Source organism: Salvelinus fontinalis, chromosome 6 (genome assembly GCF_029448725.1).
Source record: "Salvelinus fontinalis isolate EN_2023a chromosome 6, ASM2944872v1, whole genome shotgun sequence".
Taxonomy (NCBI): domain Eukaryota; kingdom Metazoa; phylum Chordata; class Actinopteri; order Salmoniformes; family Salmonidae; genus Salvelinus; species Salvelinus fontinalis.
The window spans coordinates 45,148,419-45,171,029 of NC_074670.1; the positions used below are offsets into that span (position 1 = coordinate 45,148,419).

A 22,611-nucleotide genomic window follows, 5' to 3' on the forward strand; every position below is an offset into this window, starting at 1 on the left:
TCATGTGGCTTCCGTCTGGCCACTCTACCATAAAGGCCTGATTGGTGGAGTCCTGCGGAGATGTTTGTCCTTCTGGAAGGTTCTCCCATCTCCTCAGAGATACTCTGGAGCTCTGTCAGAGTAACCATCGGGTTCTTGGTCACCTCCCTGACAAAGGCCCTTCTCCCCCGATTGCTCAGTTTGGTCGGGCGGCCAGCTCTAGAAAGAGTCTTGGTGGTTCCAAACTTCTTCCATTTAAGAATGATGGAGGTCACTGTGGTTTTTGCTCTGAAATGCACGGTCAACTGTGGGACCTTATAAAGACAGGTGTGTGCCTTTCAAAATCGACTCCAATCAAGTTGTAGAAACATCTCAAGGTTATCAATGGAAACAGGATGCGCCTGAGATCAATTTCGTGTCTCATAGCAAAGGGTCTGAATACTTACGTAAATAAGGTATTTCTGTTATTTGTAATAAATGTGCAAACATTTCTAAAAACCTGTTTTTGCTTTGTCATTATGGGGTAGTGTGTGTAGATTGATGAGGGGGAAAAATAATTTTATACATTTTAGAATAAGGCTGTAACGTAACAAAATGTTGAAAAAGGGAAGTGGTCTGAATTATTTTCGAATGCACTGGATTAGAGGTCGACCGATTATGATTTTTCAACGCCGATACCGATACCGATTATTGGAGGACCAAAAAAGGCCGATACTGATTAATCGGCCGATTAATTTATTTGGTATAATGACAATTACAACAATACTGAATGAACAGTTATTTTAACTTAATATAATACATCAATAAAATCAATTCAGCCTCAAGTAAATAATGAAACATGTTCAATTTGGTTTAAATAATGCAAAAACAAAGTGTTGGAGAAGAAAGTAAAAGTGCAATATGTGCCATGTAAGAAAGCTAACGTTTCAGTTCCTTGCTCAGAACATGAGAGCATATGAAAGCTGGTGGTTCCTTTTAACATGAGTCTTCAATATTCCCAGGTAAGAAGTTTGAGGTTGTAGTTATTAAAGGAATTATAGGACTATTTCCCTCTATACTGTAGCGACCCGCACAGACAGCTGTGTGTTATGTGTTAGGCTAGTAGGTGGTTGTGTTCGCGGGGTCCGACATGTCAGTCAACCTGCTATCTGCCAATCACGGGAATGCCTGGAATGTTCTGATGCCGGGCATCCTGGTGGTTGGCGGAGTGGCGTGGAGGGGGGTTGGGCAGGGGGATGGAGCATTGGAAGTTAAGACCAGGTTTTGCCTTTGTTCTCTCTCTTACGTCTGGGCTTCACAAGAGAAGGTCACGATTGGCTTGTGGGTTATCTTTCATTTATTTGGCGTGGGCTACGGCCAAACAGTAGCCTGTGTAAAGTTGGTTTAATAAACCGTCCATTCGTAAACTCAATCCTCTGTCTGGACAGTCGTTCTTTTATGATCTAGTCAGGTCATTACATTGGTGTCAGAAGTAAAAACGTTGATAAAAGTTTGCCAGCTAGCTAGCTGACTTCTGTGGCTAGCTACCGTAGGTGAGAACGGGGGTTGAAAATGCTTTGAGGGAATCCGAAAGTGAAGGTGGAGGTAGGGGACGATTATGGCCAAGGAGATACGTGTGAATGGACGTCGGAGGTTCTGGCTGAGGAGATCGCCAGGGCGTCGGAGCGCAGAGGCCGCTTGAGGGAGGACGCTAGAGTGATGGCGGCTGAAGCGGGCATGAGCGCCTCGTCGACTGTGTTTCGCGCGGATTCAGGTGGGCGGGCCGAAGTGGTGACGTCGACGCGGCGGGACGAGGAATCTGGGGCTCAGGATGTAAACAAACATGGCGGCGCCCAGTTCCCGGCTGCGTCCGTATCTGTTAAGACCCCGAAGTATTCCGGTAAGGCGGATTGGGAAGCTTTTCATGCTCAGTTTGAACTGTTAGCTCATTTTAGGGGGTGGTCGGATGAAGAAAGGGCACTGCAGTTGGCTTTATGCCTCACGGATGAAGCTCTGGCCTGTTTGATATTGATTAGCCCCGAGGACAGACATGATTATGGTGCTTTAGTGGGAGCACTGAGGAGGCGCTATGGACAGTGTGTACAGCCCGGGCTACTGCGCTCCGAACTGAGTAATAGACGCAGGCAGCCTGGAGAGCCTCTACGGGTGTTAGCTAATGACATTGAGAGCCTCTCTCGGCGGGCATATGCTCACATGCCCCCCTCCGTGCAGAGCGAGCTAGCACGGGACCAGTTCATACAGGCGCTCTCTCCTACGGAGCTGCGCATACAGACCCAGCTGGCTCATCCTGAGTCATTGCAGATAGCCTTGGAGATGGCTTTGGAGAGGGAGCTGGTGTGGGCTGGGACTTCAGCTGGGGCTTTGGTGGGGGTGCAGGGAGACACACACTCTGTGCGAGCTGGGGGGCAGAGCAGCCCGGAGCCGGAAAAGCCTGCATGGGTGGCTGAAATGACAGAACTCATTCGTGCTGTGTCGCTACAGGCGGCACAAAACACACAACCTGGTCCCAGGGTCTGCTGGGGTTGTGGCCAACCAGGCCATCTGCGCCGAAATTGCCCCATGTCCCCCAGAGCTCAGGGAAACGGCTCGGGGTCCGCATAGACCGGGTAGTGCGGACCCCTGGCTTTCTATCCCAACCACCATCATCTTCAGGAGGAGCCCACCGGCACAGACGGGGAAGCAAGGCTCCACTTCCCCCAGAAGCAGACGAGAGCAAGCGAATGGAGCCTGTTGTTGTGGTGGGCCGGACCTGTGTTGGGGACTTTTGTCATGTCCCTGTCACTGTGGAGTGTGTGCCCTGCTCCGCCCTGGTGGACACTGGGTCCACAGTAACCCTGGTGAGGCCAGATATTGTGCCAGGTTGGACTCAGTGTGAGCCTACAACTGTGCAGCTCCGCACAGTCACAGGTGAGCTGGCACCCATGAAAGGGAAGGGAATAATGACTCTGACAGTAGGGGGCAGGACTGTGCGTCATCCTGTGTGGGTGGCGGCTGTGCAGGACCCTTGTATCCTGGGGTTGGACTTTCTTAGGAGCACAGGCTGCCAGTTAGACCTAAATAGGGGCACACTGAGCTTCCAGGGAGGGCCGGAAGTCACCATGGCCCCCCCTAATGTCAAATTCACTCAACCCAACAAACCCTTTACTCCAACAGTTAAAGCAGCAGAGACTCATGGCTGCCCCCCCTCCCCCACAGCTGTGTGTGACTTTTCCCCAGCCCCCCTGTCACCTACTGCGGTGTGTTACATTCCCCCAGCTACCTCCATGACACAGCCCTCTGTGAGCCCAGGCCACGCCCCCCCAGCCCAGCTACCCCAGATGGGAGAGGAGAGGACACTGTCTGCAGTGAGGGAGATATGGGGGAGGAACTGTGTTGGTCTTGACCCCGAGCAGCAGGAACGGTTGTGGCAGTTGCTGTTTGAATTCAGAGACAGCTTTGCGCTGAGTGAGGAAGAGGTGGGTCAGACTCATCTGGTGCAGCATGAGATCGACACAGGTGATGCTCGACCCATCAAGATGCGTCCCCGCCGTATCCCGCTGGCACGCCAGGAGGCGGCAGACAAGGCTGTGTTGGAGATGCAGCGGGCAGACTTCATTGAGCCCTCAGACAGCCCCTGGGCGGCGCCAGTCGTCATGGTTCCGAAGAAGGGGGGCAAGCTGAGGTTCTGTGCGGACTACAGGCGGCTGAATGAGGTAACCAGGAAGGACTCATACCCCATACCACGTATCGATGAGTCGCTGGACCTGGTTAGGGGGTCCTCCTGGTTCTCCTCACTAGACCTCCGCAGTGGCTACTGGCAGGTGCCCCTCTCCCCAGAGGCCAGAGCCAAAACTGCATTCTCCACTAACAGAGGACACTGGCAGTTCAAGGTCCTGTGCTTGGGCCTGTGCAACGCTCCAGCTACTTTTGAGCGTTTGATGGACAGGGTGCTGGATGGCATCCCCAGACAGCAGTGTCTGGTATACCTCGATGACATCCTGGCCCATGGCAGCTCCTTCCAGTCAGCCCTGGGGGCGCTACGGCGTGTGCTGGAGAGGGTGGCTGCCGCAGGTCTGAAGCTCCACCCCGAGAAGTGCCACTTTATGAGGAGAGAGGTGTCCTTCTTGGGCCACCGAGTGGGGAAGGAGGGGATCAGCACCATGGAGGACAAGGTAGGGGCTGTCAGAGACTGGCCCACCCCCACCGACCAGCGTCAGCTGAAGAGCTTCCTGGGCCTGGCCTCGTACTACAGGAGGTTTGTACGGGGCTTCTCAAGCGTTGCTGCTCCACTGAACCGCCTGCTGCCGAAGGACAAAGCTTTCACTTGGACAGTGGAGTGTGAGGAGGCGTTCAACACCCTCAAACGTGCACTGATCGAGGCCCCCGTGCTCGCCCCCCCTGACCTCACCTTGCCCTTTATCCTGGACACAGACGCGAGCAATGTGGGCATGGGTGGGGTGCTGGCCCAAGTGGGGCCAGCGGGGGAGAGAGTGGTGGCGTACTTCAGCAAAACATTTGACAAACATGAGCGCCGCTACTGTGTCACCCGGCGGGAGCTCTTGGCTGTTGTGGCTTCCGTCAAACACTTCAAGTACTACCTGGGTGGTCTGCCCTTTACTGTAAGGACTGACCACTCTGCTCTCCAGTGGCTCATGTCTTTCAGAGAGCCAGAGGGGCAGGTGGCACGCTGGTTGGAGGAGCTTCAGCCGTATGACTTCACAGTGGTGCACAGGGCAGGGGCACGCCACTCCAACGCCGACGCCATGTCCCGTCGGCCCTGTACTGCAGACGGCTGCCGCCACTGCGAACGGAGAGAGGGACGGGAGAGAGAGCTGTGTGCAGAGGGGGTCTGTGCCACAGTGTGTCGGGCGAGCGGGCCTGTCTGCTGTGAGCTGCAGACTGTCGACGTGGCTGAATGGCGGCAGCAGCAGGGACGGGACACAGACCTACAGCCAGTGCTACAGTGGGTAGAGGCGCAGGTGAGGCCACCATGGGAAGAGGTGACAGCGCTCTCACTCGCGACCAAAGGGTTGTGGTCAAAGTTTGAGAGACTGCGGCTGGCTGATGGCGTGCTACAGCGGGCATGGAAGGAGTCAGCTACGGGAGAGGAGAGGTGGCAGGTGGTGGTCCCAAAAGCATTGCGGGAGGCTGTGCTCCAGAGTACTCATGGCGGGGTGGGGACTGGACACTTTGGGGTCACAAAAACACTGCGCCGTCTCCGTCAGGGCTTCTACTGGGGGCAGCACAAGAGGGATGTGGAGGACTTTTGTCGCCGCTGTGACAACTGCACAGCGAGAAAGGGCCCCCCAGGCCGCTCTCATGCTCAGCTCCAACAGTTCCCAGTGGGGGCTCCCATGGAGAGGGTGGGAGTGGATGTAGTTGGGCTGTTCCCCACCACAGACAGTGGAAACCGCTGGGTGCTCACGGCCATGGACTATTTCACAAAATGGCCTGAGGCCTATGCTCTGCCTGACCAGGAGGCAGAGACCATCGTCGACGCCCTGACAGCGGGGATGTTCAGCAGGTTTGGAGCTGCAGAGTCCATCCACAGCGACCAGGGCAGAAACTTTGAGTCCCGTGTGTTCGCCACCATGTGTGAGAGGCTGGGTATGCACAAGACCCGCACTACTCCTCTCCATCCTCAAAGTGATGGCCTTGTAGAGCGCTTCAATAAAACGCTTGGACAGCAGCTGGCCATCGTCTCTTCCAAACACCAGCGTGACTGGGACAAGCACCTGCCTATGGTCCTCATGGCATGCCGCTCCGCTGTCCAAGACTCCACCTCCTGCACGCCTGCCCTCCTCATGCTGGGGAGAGAGATCCGCACCCCTGCGGAGATGGCGTTTGGTCGGCCCCTGGATAGCCCTCATGTTCCCCCGGGGCCGGAGTATGCCCGGAGACTCCAGGACCGCCTGGAGACAGCCCACACCTTCGCCAGAGAGCAGCTGGTGAATGCAGGTGTGAGGCAGAAGAGGAACTATGACGTGCACACCCGGTGAAGGCACTTTGTGGCTGGGGAGCTGGTCTGGGTCTACAGCCCGCTAAGGAAAAAAGGCAGATGCCCCAAGTTGGACAGTCACTGGGTGGGACCCTGCAGTGTCCTGGAGAGGGTAGGGGAGGTTGTTTACCGGGTGCAGCTTCCTCCCAGGGGGAGAAAGGTGGCACTGCACCGGGACAGGTTAGCCCCATACAGAGGGGCCTCTTCTCCCCAAACCCCAGGAACCCCCACAATTCCCCTCTCTGGCAATGCCATTCTCCAGGCACCCACCCCCAGGTGCCGCAGACAAGGCTCCAGACAGCCCACTCCCCCTGTCTCCCCCCCTGTGTCACCGCGTGGTTCCCCAGAGCCACGGACTGTATTACCCGTTCCCGCTTCCTTGTCCCCCATATCCCTGCCTTCATCCCCTGGTTCCCAGAGGGGCACTCTGCGACCATCACGGCCACGCAGGCAAAGGAGACCTCCGGGTCGCTTCAGAGACTTCGTTTGTTCCCTCGGGGACGAGGGACTTTGTGGTGGGGGGGCTGTGTAGCGACCCGCACAGACAGCTGTGTGTTATGTGTTAGGCTAGTAGGTGGTTGTGTTCGCGGGGTCCGACATGTCAGTCAACCTGCTATCTGCCAATCACGGGAATGCCTGGAATGTTCTGATGCCGGGCATCCTGGTGGTTGGCGGAGTGGCGTGGAGGGGGGTTGGGCAGGGGGATGGAGCATTGGAAGTTAAGACCAGGTTTTGCCTTTGTTCTCTCTCTTACGTCTGGGCTTCACAAGAGAAGGTCACGATTGGCTTGTGGGTTATCTTTCATTTATTTGGCGTGGGCTACGGCCAAACAGTAGCCTGTGTAAAGTTGGTTTAATAAACCGTCCATTCGTAAACTCAATCCTCTGTCTGGATAGTCGTTCTTTTATGATCTAGTCAGGTCAAAGTGCAATATGTGCTATGTAAGAAAGCTAACGTTTCAGTTCCTTGCTCAGAACATGAGAGCATATGAAAGCTGGTGGTTCCTTTTAACATGAGTCTTCAATATTCCCAGGTAAGAAGTTTGAGGTTGTAGTTAGTAAAGGAATTATAGGACTATTTCCCTCTATACCATTTGTATTTCATTAACCTTTGACTATTGGATGTTCTTATAGGCACTTTAGTATTGCAAGTGTAACAGTATAGCTTCCGTCCCTCTCCTGGCTCCTCCCTGGGCTCGAACCAGCAACACAACGACAACAGCCACCATCGAAGCAGCGTTACCCATGCAGAGCAAGGGGAACAACTACTAGAAGGCTCAGAGCGAGTGACGTTTGAAACGCTATTAGCGCGCGCTAACTAGCTAGCCATTTCACTTCGGTTACACCAGCCACATCTCGGGAGTTGATAGGCTTGAAGTCTTAAACAGCGCAATGCTTGACGCACAACGAAGAGCTGCTGGCAAAACTCACGAAAGTGCTGCTTGAATAAATGTTTACGGGCCTGCTTCTGCCTACCACCGCTCAGTCAGATACTTAGATACTTGTATGCTCAGTCAGATTATATGCAACGCAGGACACGCTAGATAATATCTAGTAATATCATCAACCATGTGTAGTTAACTAGTGGTTATGATTGATTGTTTTTTATAAGATAAGTTTAATGCTAGCTAGCAACTTACCTTGGCTTACTGCATTCGCGTAACAGGCAGTCTCCTTGTGGAGTGCAACAAGAGAGAGGCAGGTCGTTATTGCGTTGGACTAGTTAACTGTAAGGTTGCAAGATTAGATCCCCCTAGCTGACAAGTGAAAATCTGTTGTTCTGCCCCTGAACAAGGCAGTTAACCCACCGTTCCTAGGCCGTCATTGAACATAAGAATGTGTTCTTAACTGACTTGCCTAGTTAAATAAAGGTTAAAAAATATATATATATAATAATAATAAAAATTTGGCAAATCGGCGGCCAAAAATACCGATTTCCGATTGTTATGAAAACTTGAAATCGGCCCTAATTAATCGTCCATTCCGATTAATCGGACGACCTCTACACTGGATGTATTGATATGTAGCTATGGGTGCCATTTATAAATGTATGTAGTTCTGTTCTTGAGCTGTTCTGGTCTATTAATGTTCTCTATTATGTCATGTTTCATGTTTTGTGCGGACCCCAGGAAGAGTAGCTGCTGCTAGCGCAACAGCTAATGGGGATCCTAATAAAATTCTGATTAAAAATGAACTAAATACTTTCCACGACCTATTGGATTACTAAAATGTGCATACATGCTGCATATTCATTTATTAAGGTTGAAAGCTAAAGATTGATTTTAAAAGGGAACTGCTTCCTAGAAACAACTTCTCTGGTTATAAACGCCCTATGTAGCATCGATATAAGTCCGAAACATAAATTATAATGTCAACATTACTACAAAGTGTAAATACGATAATTTGTTCCATGAATTCAGCCTCGTCCAAAACAAGATTTGAGTATGGATGGGTTGGGTGTGGATTATTTACATGCCCACTTTTGCTAATGATGTCCAATTGCCTAGAGACAATAAGTTGCAGTCTGTCCCCAGGTGCCATGTGTTGTGGACATGTTGTCAAGTCTGCAACGCACTCAAATGGGCTTCCATAAAGTTGGTGCAAACTTCTAATGCATTCAACAATATTGCGCAAGATGGCAAGGATTGGACTACATACAACAAACGTACGACATGATTGCTGTGTCCGGTGTGTGGTGAGTAGCAAGCTAGCCAGTTAGCTAACTATGATACCAAAGATTTGATTAACCACAGACCACAGCCTGTCGTTTCCAATAGATACACACAGCGAGGCATGGCTTAACGTAACCCGAGGAGGGTATGGCCAAAGGGTACTCCCGCTACTACAATGTTAAATTTCCTACTTTATTCATAACCCGACAATGATTTTATTATTTTTTAAATTATCTTATAAATATTTTGATTGGTCATTTTTACCATACTTCCACGATGTCTTAAATCAACAAACTACATCATACCTAAAAACCCTTTGTCTAAACGTAAAAATGTTAGCATGAACAGAGACTGCCGCATAGAATGTACGTCACGATTATCAGCCAACGAGATGATTCCAACAGACTTTCTTCAACTAGCTAGTTAACCCTGCTTTTAAGATGCTGAAAAGTTGTGTATCATTTTGTTAGACGAACTTCATGGTTTCAGGCTATTACACCGCAATGATGATGAAAGCAGTGAGCTCCAGTTACACAAGTCATTTATGTGTGTTCGAAGCACTTTATCACCGATAAGTCGCTAACACTTATTTGTATCTAACTAGCTATGCATATTGATAAAGTTAGCTTGTAGTACGAACTAGTGAGCTATATCTGTCCAAATAACGACTATAATATTCTTATGCATTTGTATATTATGCAAACCTAGAGATTCCACCAAGCAGGTGCAAATATCACCAAATGCTGCTTTATTTGGTAGGGTTGTCTCCCCAGCTGGTCTATGGCAAGTTGAAAGGACATATAGGCAAGCAAACAAGAATCAACTTTTCTAAATACGTAGACAGTTCAAGGGCAGGCAAAGACTGGAAGAAGTAATGCAACTTATCTAAGACTAGCGAATTAGACTGAGATTAGATAACTGGTGAAAAAGCTAGGGGTAAACAAACACAGTCAATAATACAGTAAGAAAAAAAGTCTATATACATAGTGTGCAAGTGAGGGAAGATAAGGGAGGTAAGGCAATGAATAGGCCATGGTTGCGAAGTAATTACAGTATAGCAATTAAACTCTGGAATGGTAGATGTGCAGAAGGTGAATGTGCAAGTAGAGATACTGTGGTGCAAAGGAGCAAGATAAATAAATACAGTATGGGGATGAGGTAGTTGGATGGGCTATTTACAGATGGGCTATGTACAGGTGCAGTGATCTGTGAGCTGCTCTGACAGCTGGTGCTTAAAGCTAGTGAGGGAGCTATGTGTCTCCAGATTCAGTGATTTTTTTGCAGTTCGTTCCAGTCATTGGCAGCAGAGAACTGGAAGGAAAGGCGGCCAAAGGAGGAATTGGCTTTGGGGGTGACCAGTGAGGTATACCTGCTGGAGCGCGCTATGGGTGGGTGCTGCTATGGTGACCAGTGAGCTAAGGTGGGGCTTTACCTAGCAGAGACTTGTAGATAACCTGTAGCCAGTGGGTTTAGCGACCAGTATGAAGCGAGGGCCAGCCAACGAGAGCATACAGGTCGCAGTGGTGGGTAGTAAATGGGGCTTTGGTGACAAAACGGATGGCACTATGATAGACTGCATCCAATTTGTGGAGTAGAGTGTTGGAGGCTATTTTGTAAATGACATCGCCGAAGTCGAGGATCGGTAGGATGGTCAGTTTTATGAGTATGTTTGGCAGCATGAGAGAAGGATGATTTGTTGCGAAATAGGAAGCCGATTCTAGATTTAATTTTGGATTGGAGATGTTTAACGTGAGTCTGGAAGGAGAGTTTACAGTCTAACCAAACACCTAGGTATTTGTAGTTGTCCACATATTCTAAGTCATAACCGTCCAGAGTAGTGATGCTGGACGGGCGGGCAGGTGCGGGCAGCGATCGGTTGAAGAGCATGCATTTAGTTTTACTTGCATTTAAGAGCAGTTGTGGAGGCCACAGAAGGAGAGTTGTATGGCATTGAAGCTCATCTGGAGGTTAGTTAACACAGTGTCCAACGAAGGGCCAGAAGTATATAGAATGGTTTCATCTGCGTAGAGGTGGATCAGAGAATCACCAGCAGCAAAAGCGACATCATTGATGTGTACAGAGAAGAGTCGGCCCAAGAATTGAACCCTGTGGCAACCCCATAGAGACTGCCAGAGGTCCAGACAACAGGCCCTCCGATTTGACACACTGAACTCTATCAGAGAAGTAGTTGGTGAACCAGGCGAGGCAATCATTTGAGAAACCAAGGCTGTTGAGTCTGCCGATAAGAATGTGGTGATTGACAGAGTCGAAAGACTTGGCCAGTACGATGAATACGGCTGCACAGTATTGTCTCTTATCGATGGCGGTTATGATATTGTTTAGGACTTTGAGCGTGGCTGAGGTGCATCCATGACCAGCTCTGAAACCAGATTGCATAGCGGAGAAGGTACGGTCGGATTTGAAATGGTCAGTAATCTGTTTGTTAGCTTGGCTTTCGAAGACATTAGAAAGGGAGGGTAGGATAGATATAGGTCTGTAGCAGTTTTGGTCTAGACTAGAGTGTTTCCCCCTTTGAAGAGGGGGATGACCGAGGCTGCTTTCCAATCTTTGGGAATCTCAGACGATACGGAAGAGAGGTTGAACAGGCTAGTAATAGGAGTTGCAACAATTTCGGTAGATCATTTTAGAAAGAGAGGGTCCAGATTGTCTAGCCCGGCTGATTTGTAGGGGTCCAGATTTTGCAGCCCTTTCAGAACATCAGCTATCTATTGTCCCCAGGACAAGGTGCACCTGTGTAATGATCATGCTGTTTAATCAGCTTCTTGATATGCCACATCTGTCAGGTGGATGAATTATCTTGGCAAAGGAGAAATACTCACTAACAGGGTTGTAAATAAATGTGCACACAAAATTTGAGAGAAATAAGCTTTTTGTGCGCATTACATTTTTGGGATCTATTTCAGCTCATGAACCCAACACTTTACATGTTGCGCATATAGAGAACCAGTCAAAAGTTTGGACACACCTACTCGTTCAAGAGTATATTTTTACTATTTTCTACATTGTAGAATAATAGTGAAGACAAACTATGAAATAACATATATGGAATCATGTAGTAAACAAAAAAGTGTTAAACATATATTTTAGATTCTTCAAAGTAGCCACCCTTTCCCTTCATGACACCTTTGCACACTCTTGGCATTCTCTCAACCAGCTTCATGAGGTAGTCACCTGGAATGCATTTCAATTAACAGGTGTGCCTTAAGTTAATGTGTGCAATTTCTTTCCTTCTTAATGTGTTTGATCCAATCAGTTGTGTTGTGACAAGGTAGGGGTGGTATACAGAAGATAGCCCTATTTGGTAAAAGACCAAGTCCATATTATGGCAAGAACAGCTCAAATAAGCAAAGAGAAACGACAGTCCATCATTACTTTAAGACATGAAGGTCAGTCAATCTGGAAAATATCAAGAACTTTCAAAGTTTCTTCAAGTGCATTTGCAAAAACCATCAATTGCTATAATGAAACTGGCTCTCATGAGGACCGCCACAGGAAAGGAAGATCCAGAGTTACCTCTGTTGCAGATGAGTACTTCATTAGAGTTACCAGCCTCAGATAGCAGCCCAAATAAATGCTTCACAGTGTTCAAGTAACAGACATCAACTGTTCAGAGGAGACTGCTTGAATCAGGCATTCATGGTCAAATTACTGCAAAGAAACCACTACTAAAAGGACACCAATAAGAAGACTTGCTTGGGCCAAGAAACACAAGCAATGGACATTAGACCGGTGGAAATCTGTCCTTTGGTCTGATGAGTCCAACCGCAGTGTCCTTGTGAGATGCAGAGTAGGGGAACGGATGATCTCTGCATGTGTGGTTCCCACCGTGAAGCATGGAGGAAGAGGTGTGATGGTGCTTTGCTGGTGACACTGTCAGTGATTTATTTAGAATTGCGCATTCGTGAGTGCAGTTCACCTTTAAATCTTGGAATGCATGACGAGGTAATCTTTAAAAAGAGGGATGAAAGAAACATTAAACAAGGTGCAATATGCAGAAATCAGTTTGACATTGTAGAGAATCATTGTACCATCTAAACTTCTGCAAATTATAACCAAAAATATATTTTCAGCTGGTGTACAAAACTGAAAGTAAAACACGTAAAAACAAAACTTAATGGGAAGCATAGAAAAAGCACCCATAGAACAGATCTACCGCTTTGTAGACTTGCTTTCAATGAGTGACAGATCTAGAACTCATTTATGAATATGGTAGTTACCCAAAAGGTTACATAAATACCTTTTTTTAAATTATTAGTTACAAGTTATTGGCAATAAGGTAAAATAATCAAACACAAGATAGATAAGGAGTGTAATATGTTTTCTTTATTAGTAGCAGTTATTGGTACATGACTGTCATCCTTAATTACAGTATTGATAGTATTGATAGTTGGCACAAACAATATTAATATCCAGAATATTCTCACAATGAGACTTCCTGTACACAATAATACTGATTATTGATTACTGATTCCAAAAATAAATATCAAAAAAATGAAATGAACATTAAAATGTCAAGTAATGTTGTCATGACAACTAGAAAGCGTTCAATAGGGTGTGCCATCATTTCTTCAGTGCAAACTGTAGCAAATTAAAACAGAATAGGAAAAAAAGTACACAATCGAATTGCCTTCGTGGAATATGCAGCCAGCCTGACAAAGGGGGGAGCAGACACTAAAAGAAAGCTTGGGGCTACATGACTTCAGTTTGGACTTTACCAAAACACAACATTTTCAGAATACCAGACTGAGAAATTCCCATTCTCTGAGCAAATTCCTACAGGACTGGGACAAGGAAATCAACTGTTATTGGTAGTTCACTGACCAATTAAAATGCCTCTTCTTGAGACAGAAAAATCGAGAAGAGATTAAAAAAAACACAAGTAGCACTCTTCACAGCATAAGGCTTTACAGAGGTTGAGGTGCCTCTTAAGGAAATCCAATATGATTTCATTTTAAAACCCAAAAAGATTACAAATAAAGTCTTAAAAAGCAACAAAAGAAGAAAAACCTATGTATTCATGAAGAGTAAGGCAAGCAAGCTATTTTATACAATCAGAAAATTACTTTTACATAGTGTGTACATGTAGGTAACTTCAAACAGTATCTCTAAAACAGTTGGAGTATGTCTCCCACTACTGGTTCAAATCAGTGTCACACTGCAGCAACACAAGTGCAGTAGTCTCATGCTTTCAATTTAGACTCATTAAAGGGAACTCCAAATAAAACCTGCCCAAAGCAAAAAGGCCCCCTTAAAGCACACCCAGTCCAAAAATCAACTCCTTTACGTTCCAATTAACCCAACACACTCCTAGATTATGAGAGGATCAGATAGGTGTAAGACAAAGCACAACATGGTGGAAACTCAACCTAACCTACAAGGAAGCTAGGTGGCGCTCTTATCACAGTTTTTTTTTAAGCTAATCCCATGTAATCCTACACTCTATCCCAGTATCTAGGGGAGATTGACAAGAGGTGTCTCAGGGTAGGGACAGATTTCAGACAAGGCAATAGTTTAAAGGGCATTGATTAGATGCCCTAAAGAACACTTGTCCAAAAACCCACCTTGTATGCTATGTGTGTATATATATCTTTTAAGTAAAACACTAGCAGGGCACGTCGTTTTAACAGCTTTAGACACAATTGGAAGATCATTTATCCACAGTATCCTTCCATCTATCTAACAGGGTAAGCCAGTTTCCACCATGTTTGAGGTGGCTACTGTCAGAGGACAGGTGACGAGGATATGCTAGTTTAGCTGCTCTCCTTATGGTTCAGAGAAACAATGATATATGATCGAGACCCTAGATTAACAGACATCTGGGCCCCCGTGTCCTTAAAGCGTCAGCGTCTCAGTGTGGGAGTGCTGATTTAGGCCCTTCAGATTTGATTCCTTGATAAGATTATACGGACAGGTAGGGGCCCGATCCTAGATCAGCACTCCTACTCGGAGACGCTTTGTGGATACGGGCCCTGAAGTAGAGATATCAGTCATGGATAACTAACCTAGTCAGGAATATACGTAGTGTGTGACACAAGTCATATAGTCTACAATAGTTGACAACACCTAGTGTGACAATTTAGGACTATGATAGTAGTTGATCCCTCAGACATTTCACTAGTCAGACTGGGGTGCTCACCCAGGTAAGAGCCAGACAGCCTGAAGGTCTTCCTAATTAGGGTACAACACCACCACGTCCAGTGTGTCCGCCAATTTAGAGTAAACAAAAATAACCCGAAAGCACAAGTCTAACACAACTCAATTAAAATGTTTGGTTATCAGACACAGGAGAGTACAGTATAGCTAGGCTAAGCGCTGCAGTGTAAGACATTGATGTTATTGATGGTTATAATATTATGATGATTATGCTTATTGGTTCTGTGGTTGCCATGGCATCATAACGTAGCCGAGGCAGAGAGCTCTATATTTGTATTTATTTTGTGGGTTTTGACTGCACTATATCGTGTGGTCTTGACTCAGAGTTGCAGGATTGTGATAAAGTCTATCTTTTGGCTTAATTGCTAGCGGTTTGTCTGGATTCAAAATAATCTGGCTTTTTGTTTAATCCGTTTGGAAGTATTACAGCAAGAACTGCATTCTGTAGCCAGAGGTAGCAGAGGAAATTCAGGGACTGTTCAGGGAATGCTCCTAACCACTGTCAAGATGTAGTGGCTTTTCAGCAGCCATGGCCTCACCCAGGTGGGCGCTAAATCCCTGACTCCAATAGAGTGACTGACCATTCAGAAAAGCAGATGGTGTGCTGTTGTAGAGCTCTGAGCCCGTTTTTTCAGACTCTCTTTGTTTCCCCTTGGCTGTCCCGTCGATGCCCTCTCCTCAACCTACAATGACTTTCCAGCTCAAATTGCCTCAACTTCACCCCAAAAACAGCAGATTTTCAATCTCCATCATTTCAAGGTTTCACTTTTTATGCGCTTCGAAAAGCGCTATACAAGTAATAAAAAAAAGAATACATTTTATCTTTAACCCAAGTATGCCTAGTAGGCTAGGTCTACTGTGTAGCATAGGCCTACTATGTCCTGTCTGTACATTTGAGTCATTTAATAGGACCATTAACTGTCATCCTCAATGATTTTAAAACGCATTATCAACACGTGGTTGTACTGAGTTAAACATATATTTGATTTCATTTATGTGATAAGTGAATGCTAAATGTCATTCTGGCTCTATGCAGTTGGGTCAACAAAGAGGGGGTAAACAGAAGTGTGGTCACGTTCCAAAAATACACACACACACACCAATGCAGAGACACAACACACACAAAAAAGGTAACGAAGCCTGAATCTGTGGGTCTTTCTGCTGGACTTTCTGTTCTGCACAGAGTGAGGATGGGTGGAGTTGTTCAGAGGGAGAGGAACGGAGAGGGGGGGGAACACACACACCGATCTGTTCATCGCTCTGCCAGCGCGTGACCGAGTGTGTATCAGTCGATGGGCACTACTGCTCCACAACAGCAGAGTGAATGATATGAGAAACCTTGACATGGGCTTAACACAGTTAGAGACCTAAGTGCTCCCAGAATGTCCTCTGTTTTCCAGAGACGACAACACCGCCTCCATGTACAGACAGACTTCCCAAAGGGGATAGGGGCCCTATAGACTTCTACAGACAGCGGTGAGACTGATCTCTGTAGTAGGGACATGTTGAGCAGAGCTGGTCTGTCCGGTCCACAACTCTTTAGCACCCCTCCCTCTCTCCTCTCTTCCCTGGCCTCCCTGCTTTCTCTTCCAGACATGCCTAGTCCGCTATAGTACCTTCCCCTACATGGCAGCCTCAAACTACCTTCCAATAGAGAGTAGATAACATACTAATTGGAATGCTGCCCTTAAAACACTGATCTAAGGCCAGTTTAGCATTTCCCTTCACTCTGGATAACATAAGGACTCAGGCGGGTTAAGCTGATCCTGAGAAAAAATGCGTCTCCAATAATCCAGCAGGAATCTCCTGGCAAGACGCAAAAGCCCTCGCACAGTGGGTGAGTGGAAGAGCCAGGGTGGATGCCCTATGCTCCCAAAGGCCCCAAGAGGATTAAGTCAAGTCAATCCCGTGTGAGGCTTTGGATAGACAACACAGAGAAGGCTGTAAACAGTACAGTAAGGAGGAAGCAACACATTTTCAGTTCAGTTAACAGGCCATCACTGCCATTACCTCAAACAAAACATGCACTTACATACACTGATGTCAATGACTATACAGCCTAAAATGTAAGCAGCAGGTTAAATAAAAAGTGCTGTTGACATGAAGCTGACCATATATATATATTAGAACTAAACCTGTGAGTTGAAATGAAGCTGGGCATATATAGTAGAACTAAACCTGTGAGTGGCGCTTAACAGGCAAGAGTGACTGTCCAGATGTCCTTGGCTGTGTGTGTGTGTGTGTGTGTGTGTGTGTGTGTGTGTGTGTGTGTGTGTGTGTGTGTGTGTGTGTGTGTGGTAGCGTACAGTAGGGTGTAGATCGGGACAGCAGATACAGGTCTCATTGTGACTCGCCGTTGTTGCTGGCTATAGCTGTAGTGGTAGTCTTCTTCTTTGGCATCTTTTTCACCGTCTTGGTAGTAGTAGTAGTAGTAGTAGTCTGACAGGAGGGAAGAGAGGCAAGGAGTTTACCGAAGAGAAAATTAGAAAAATTAAGAAATGACAACAGAGATCAAAAAAAAAAAAAAAAAAAGGAGAAGTAGGTATTCAGAGAACTTGGACAAGGGCTTAGCGTCCTAAGTGGGTGGACGCCTCGCACAAGAGCCGTCTATCAACCGGCACACCGCATTCCTGAATTAGTCCATGGCGCGCACACAAATCTTCCTATACACAACCATGTACTATTGAGCCGTATATACAGTGCCTATAGAAAGTCTCCACTCCCTTGAACTTTCCACGTTTCGCTACCTTAAAATGTTTAATGTAAAAAATAAATAAAGGGATTCAATTAGATTATTCCTACACAACCAACTCCACTTTTTCAAAGTGAAAGGAAGTTAAAGATTTGCTAAATACATTTTTACAAATCAACTGAAATATCATAATTGAATAAGTCTCCACCCCCCCTCGAGTTCCTACTTGGTGGAAGCAATTACAGCTGTGAATCATTTTTCATTAAAAAATGTTTTACCAACTTCGCACAACTCAGGCCAACCCAGTATATCCAGCGTTTTTGTCCAAATTGCTCATGCTCAGTAAATTTGGTTGGGGATTATTGTTGGACAGCGACATCACATTTATTTCAGCACCCAGAGAACAGCTCGAAATTAGAACAATGTCGTGTGTAATTGCGGGCTATTCTTCCGGGTGCTGAAATGTCGTTTTTGAAACGTCATTTTATGTGACGTCGGAGCTCCAGTACGTCCACATTAGTCGCTGCTAAACTCCATCGTAAATCGTGGAGGTGAATAAAAAAATTAAAAAATGTTTTAAATCTGCTAGTGCTGGAGTAGAGTAGGATGAGGTTTCCCCTTACACACTGATCTAAGGCAAGTTTTGCATTTCCCTCCACTAAGATTAAAGACTCAGCTGATCGTAGAACTGTGTCCAGGGCAGCTTCTACACAGCTGCTGGAGAAGGCGATATTCATTCATACATGATAATATATGAGAGTATTTCTATTGGAGGATTATACAGTTATACTGTGGGTGACCCTGTGACTTGCACACACTTAAACATATTAGGAGTCAAGAGTGGGGCACACTGCATTGGCTTCATCCTTCACTAAGCGTTGCGCTGTGACTCCTCAAAACAGAGTGGTATGTGCACTTTTCCTCATTGATTTCCACATTTACACTCACAATACTGGCACGCACACCCAGTGCACTTAAAACCATCACTTTTCTGACTCTCCTCAGTGCAGAAGAAGCAGTCACTCTCCTGTCACAAATAATGCATAAGCCGAAGTCCCACTCCACTCTGTGTGTGTGATCCCCTACCTCGGTCTTGGCAGCGGCAGGTTTTTTGGTTGCCCTGACGCTGGCCGTGCGTTTCACGGGGGCCTTCTCCACGTAGTCCTCGTCAGAATGCTCCGTGGTGATGCTCCTGGTGTCTGATTGGTCCGAGCTGTGCTGCGATGATTCGTCAAGATGAGGAACCATGGAGGAACGAGCTGTGGGATTGGACAGAGGGATTGTGGGCTGTCATGAGTGAAATGATCATCATTCCCACTAGTGTGCCAGGGGTGTATTCATTAGTTGCACGCCGCAGAAACCGTTTACTCCAAACAGAAAACGTTTTGCAATGAAAACAAGTTCATGTAGGCCCCTCCCAGTTTCATGCCGTTTGCTTCATAGAGAATACATGGCAGGTTTCTAGACTCTCCTATCAGACATGAGACGAGAGTACATGCCTATAGCCACTAACAGGAGCTCACGTGTTAAGCACTCCCGTTTTGGTTACAGACATATTCAATCTCTCCCTATCCCAGTCTGCTGTCCCCACTTGCTTCAAGATGTCCACCATTGATCCTACCCAATAAAGCAAAGGTTACTGAACTAAATGACTATGGACCCGTAGCACTCAATTCTGTCATCATGAAGTGCTTTGAGAGGCTAGTTAAGGATCATATCACCTCAGAACCACTTAGAGCTGCCCTGCCCCATTAACTCACAAAATTTGAGTTTGCTATTCACAAGAAGCATTGCCTGATGTGAACCATGCCCCGAACAAAAGAGATCTCAGAATATTAAGAATTGTTGCCTTGCATAAAGCTGGAAAGGGTGACAAAGGTATCTCTAAACGTCAGTTCACCGTAAGACAAATTGTCTATAAACAGAGAAATTTAAGCACTGTTACTACTCTCCCTAGGAGAGGCCGTCCTACAACGATGACTGTAAGAGCACAGCACAGAATCCTCAATGGGATTAAGAAGAATCCTAAAGTGTCAGATTTTACAGAAATCTCTGGAAGATGCTAACATCTCTGTTGACAAGTCTACAATAAGTACACCACGGAAGAAGCCACTGCTGTCCAAAAAAAAAAACATTGCTGCACATCTGAAATTTGCAAAAGTGCACGTGGATGTGCCACAGCGCTACTGGCAAAATATTCTGTGGACAAATTAAACTAAAGTTCTGTTGTTTGTAGGGTTGCACATTTTTGGGGAATATTCAGGTGTAAACTTTCCGTGGGAATGAACATTAACACCATTAAAATGTATATGTTTTTTGCATTGGATATATTTACCATATATGGAGAAAGAATCACAGACGAGACAGCCTATAGGGAGGAGGTCAGAGACCTGGCCGTGTGGTGCCAGGACAACAACCTCTCCCTCAACGTGATCAAGACAAAGGAGATGATTGTGAACTACAGGAATAAAAGGACCGAGCACACCCCCATTCTCTTCGACGGGGCTGCAGTGGAGCATGTTGAGAGCTTCAAATTCCTTGGTGTCCACATCACCAACAAACTAACATGGTCCAAGCACACCAAGACAGTTGTGCCCTCATGACAAAACCTATTCCCCCTCAGGAGACGGAAAATATTTGGCAAGGGTCCTCAAAAGGTTCTTCAGCTGCACCATTGAGAGCATTCTGACTGGTTGCATCACCACCTGGTATGGCAACAGCTCGGCCTCTGACCGCAAGGCACTACAAAGGGTAGCTTGGGGCCAAGCTTCCTGCCATCCAGGACCTCTATACTTAGCGGTGACAGAGGAAGGCCCTAAAAATTGTCAGCCACCCTAGTCATAGACTGTTCTCTCTGCGCAGTCTAGGTCCAAGATGCTTCTCAACAGCTTCTACCCCCAAGCCTTAAGACTCCTGAACATCTAATCAAATGGCTATCCAGAATATTTGCATTGTGCCCCCGCCTCTTTACACCGCTGCTACTCTGTTGTCATCATCTATGCATAGTCACTTCAATAACTCTACCTACATGTACATACTACCTCAACTAACCAGTGCCCCCGCACATTGACTCTGTACCACTAGCCCCCTGTATATGGTCTCTTTTTTTTTTTTACTGCTGCTCTTCAATTACTTCTTATTCTTGTCTGCATTTTTTTTACTGAATTGTTGGTTGGGGGCTTACAAGTAAGCATTTCAACGGTAAGGTTCTACACCTGTTGTATTAGGTGAATGTGACTAATACAATTAGATTTGATTTGTTGTTGTGTTCCTATTCGTCTTCTTATTTTGCTTGGTGAGGTAGATTGCTGCGATAACTTGAGGACCCTTCACATACCTAACCACTTCCTTGGCTCTGTTGTATAATGTATCCATTGCTTTCAGTGCGATGATGTCTTGAGGAGCAGATTCAACGCATGAGCAGCACAGCCAATGGGTGTGATGTGAGGGAAGGACTCCTCCACTTTAGACCAAGCAGCCTTCATGTTCGCAGTATTGTCTGTCACCAGTGCAAATACCTTCTGTGGTCCAAGGTCACTGATGACTGCCTTCAGCTCATCTGCAATCTGTTGTCCCTTGTGTCTGTGCTCTTGTAGAATACTGGTTAAGGGGTGGAAATTATGTAGTTACGTATTCCTTGTCCACGAACATTCGACCACCCATCAGAGATGACCATAATACAGTCTGCTTGACCTTCACTTGAACTCTGTTGAACTCTGCATCCAGCAAATGAGTAGATCAAGCATGTCTGGTTGGAGGGGTGTATGCTAGGTGAAGAACATTCAGAAATCTCTTCCAATACACATTGCCTGTGAGCATCAGACATGAACCAGTTGTATACACAGCTCGAGCAAGACATTCATCAGCTTTTCCCTGACTACGTTCCTTCTTTGAGTAAAAAAAACTGATTCCAGGAGGACCATGAGCTGTTGCAATCGATGAGGTGTCGGATTCATCATTTTCACCTCGAATAGAAGTAGAGGGACTTTTGTCAGAGGTTGCTTGTTGTAAGCACGGAGGGAACTTTATGCACTTGGCCAGATGATTCTGCATCTTTGTTGCATTCTTCACAGAGTATTTGCAAATGTACATAGCTTCTCCTTCTACATTAGCTGCAGTGAAATGTCTCCACACATCAGATAGTGCCCGTAGCATTTTCTTGTAAAGATCAGGGGGAAAAATGGAGTAAAATAAAAATAAAAAATACAATTCCATGTACAGATTAAACAACTCTTTTGTAAGATAAATGTTTTAAAATGAAACCGGTGTATTAACACTCAGTTAGCAGGCTCAAGCAAGCTAAAACCCACATGGTAGCAAAAACTAAATAGCGGAAATTATTTTAAAACACACTTTGCTGTAGGCTACTATTTACTAGTTTAAAAAAAAACATGTCATAAAATAATTTCACCCCACCCAGTATGTAATCAAAGCTTACCAGAAAGCATGTAGTCCTTGGCTCAGACAGTGTAGTAGTGTGGGCTCAATAGCATCTTATTAGTGTGTAAGATCTTTAGAATCAGCTGTACATTCGATGGAAGATTGCACTGTGCATGCAGAGGGTTGCAATTCCATTGAATTGGGGATAGTTTAACCAAAATATGCCACAAGACCTAGAATTGCCTTGTGTATCCCACACAAAAAAGTCACACTTATAAGCTAACTTGTTTGATGTATTTAAGCAAAATTTCCCAAATTCCCTGGCTTAACTTCCAAATGGAAAATTTCCTGAAAAATGCAGGATATTTCCCAACCCTTTGCAACCCTAGCTGTTTGTAAGGAACACACAACACTATGTGTGGAGAAAAAAAAGGCACAGCACACCAACATCAAAACCCCATCCCAACTGTAAACTTTGGTGGAGAGAGCACCATGGTTTGGGGCTGCTTTGCTGCCTCAGCGCATGGACAGCTTGCCATCATCGACAGAAAAATGAATTCCCAAGTTTATCAAGACATTTTGCAGGAGAATGTAAGGCTATCTGTCCGGCAATTGGAGCTCAACAGAAGTATGGTGATGCAACAGGACAACGACCCAAAAGACTGAAGTAAAACAGCATGGCTTGAACGGAAGAAAATACGCCTTCTGGAGTGGCCCAGTCAGTCCTGACCTCAACCC

General features: G+C 46.2%; 1 protein-coding gene across 1 annotated transcript in view; it reads right to left on the reverse strand.

The window, feature by feature from the left end:
- Positions 1-12,949: 12,949 nt before the first annotated feature.
- LOC129857889 (receptor expression-enhancing protein 2-like) overlaps positions 12,950-22,611 on the reverse strand; it is a 30,168-nt gene continuing 20,506 nt past the window's right edge. Inside the window, exons 7-8 of the mRNA XM_055926566.1 lie at positions 18,580-18,752; positions 12,950-17,240 (exon numbers count right to left, since the gene is read on the reverse strand). Coding sequence (XP_055782541.1) covers positions 17,142-17,240; positions 18,580-18,752 — 272 coding nt within the window. The 3' untranslated portion in view covers positions 12,950-17,141. The remainder of the gene's footprint in view (positions 17,241-18,579; positions 18,753-22,611) is intronic.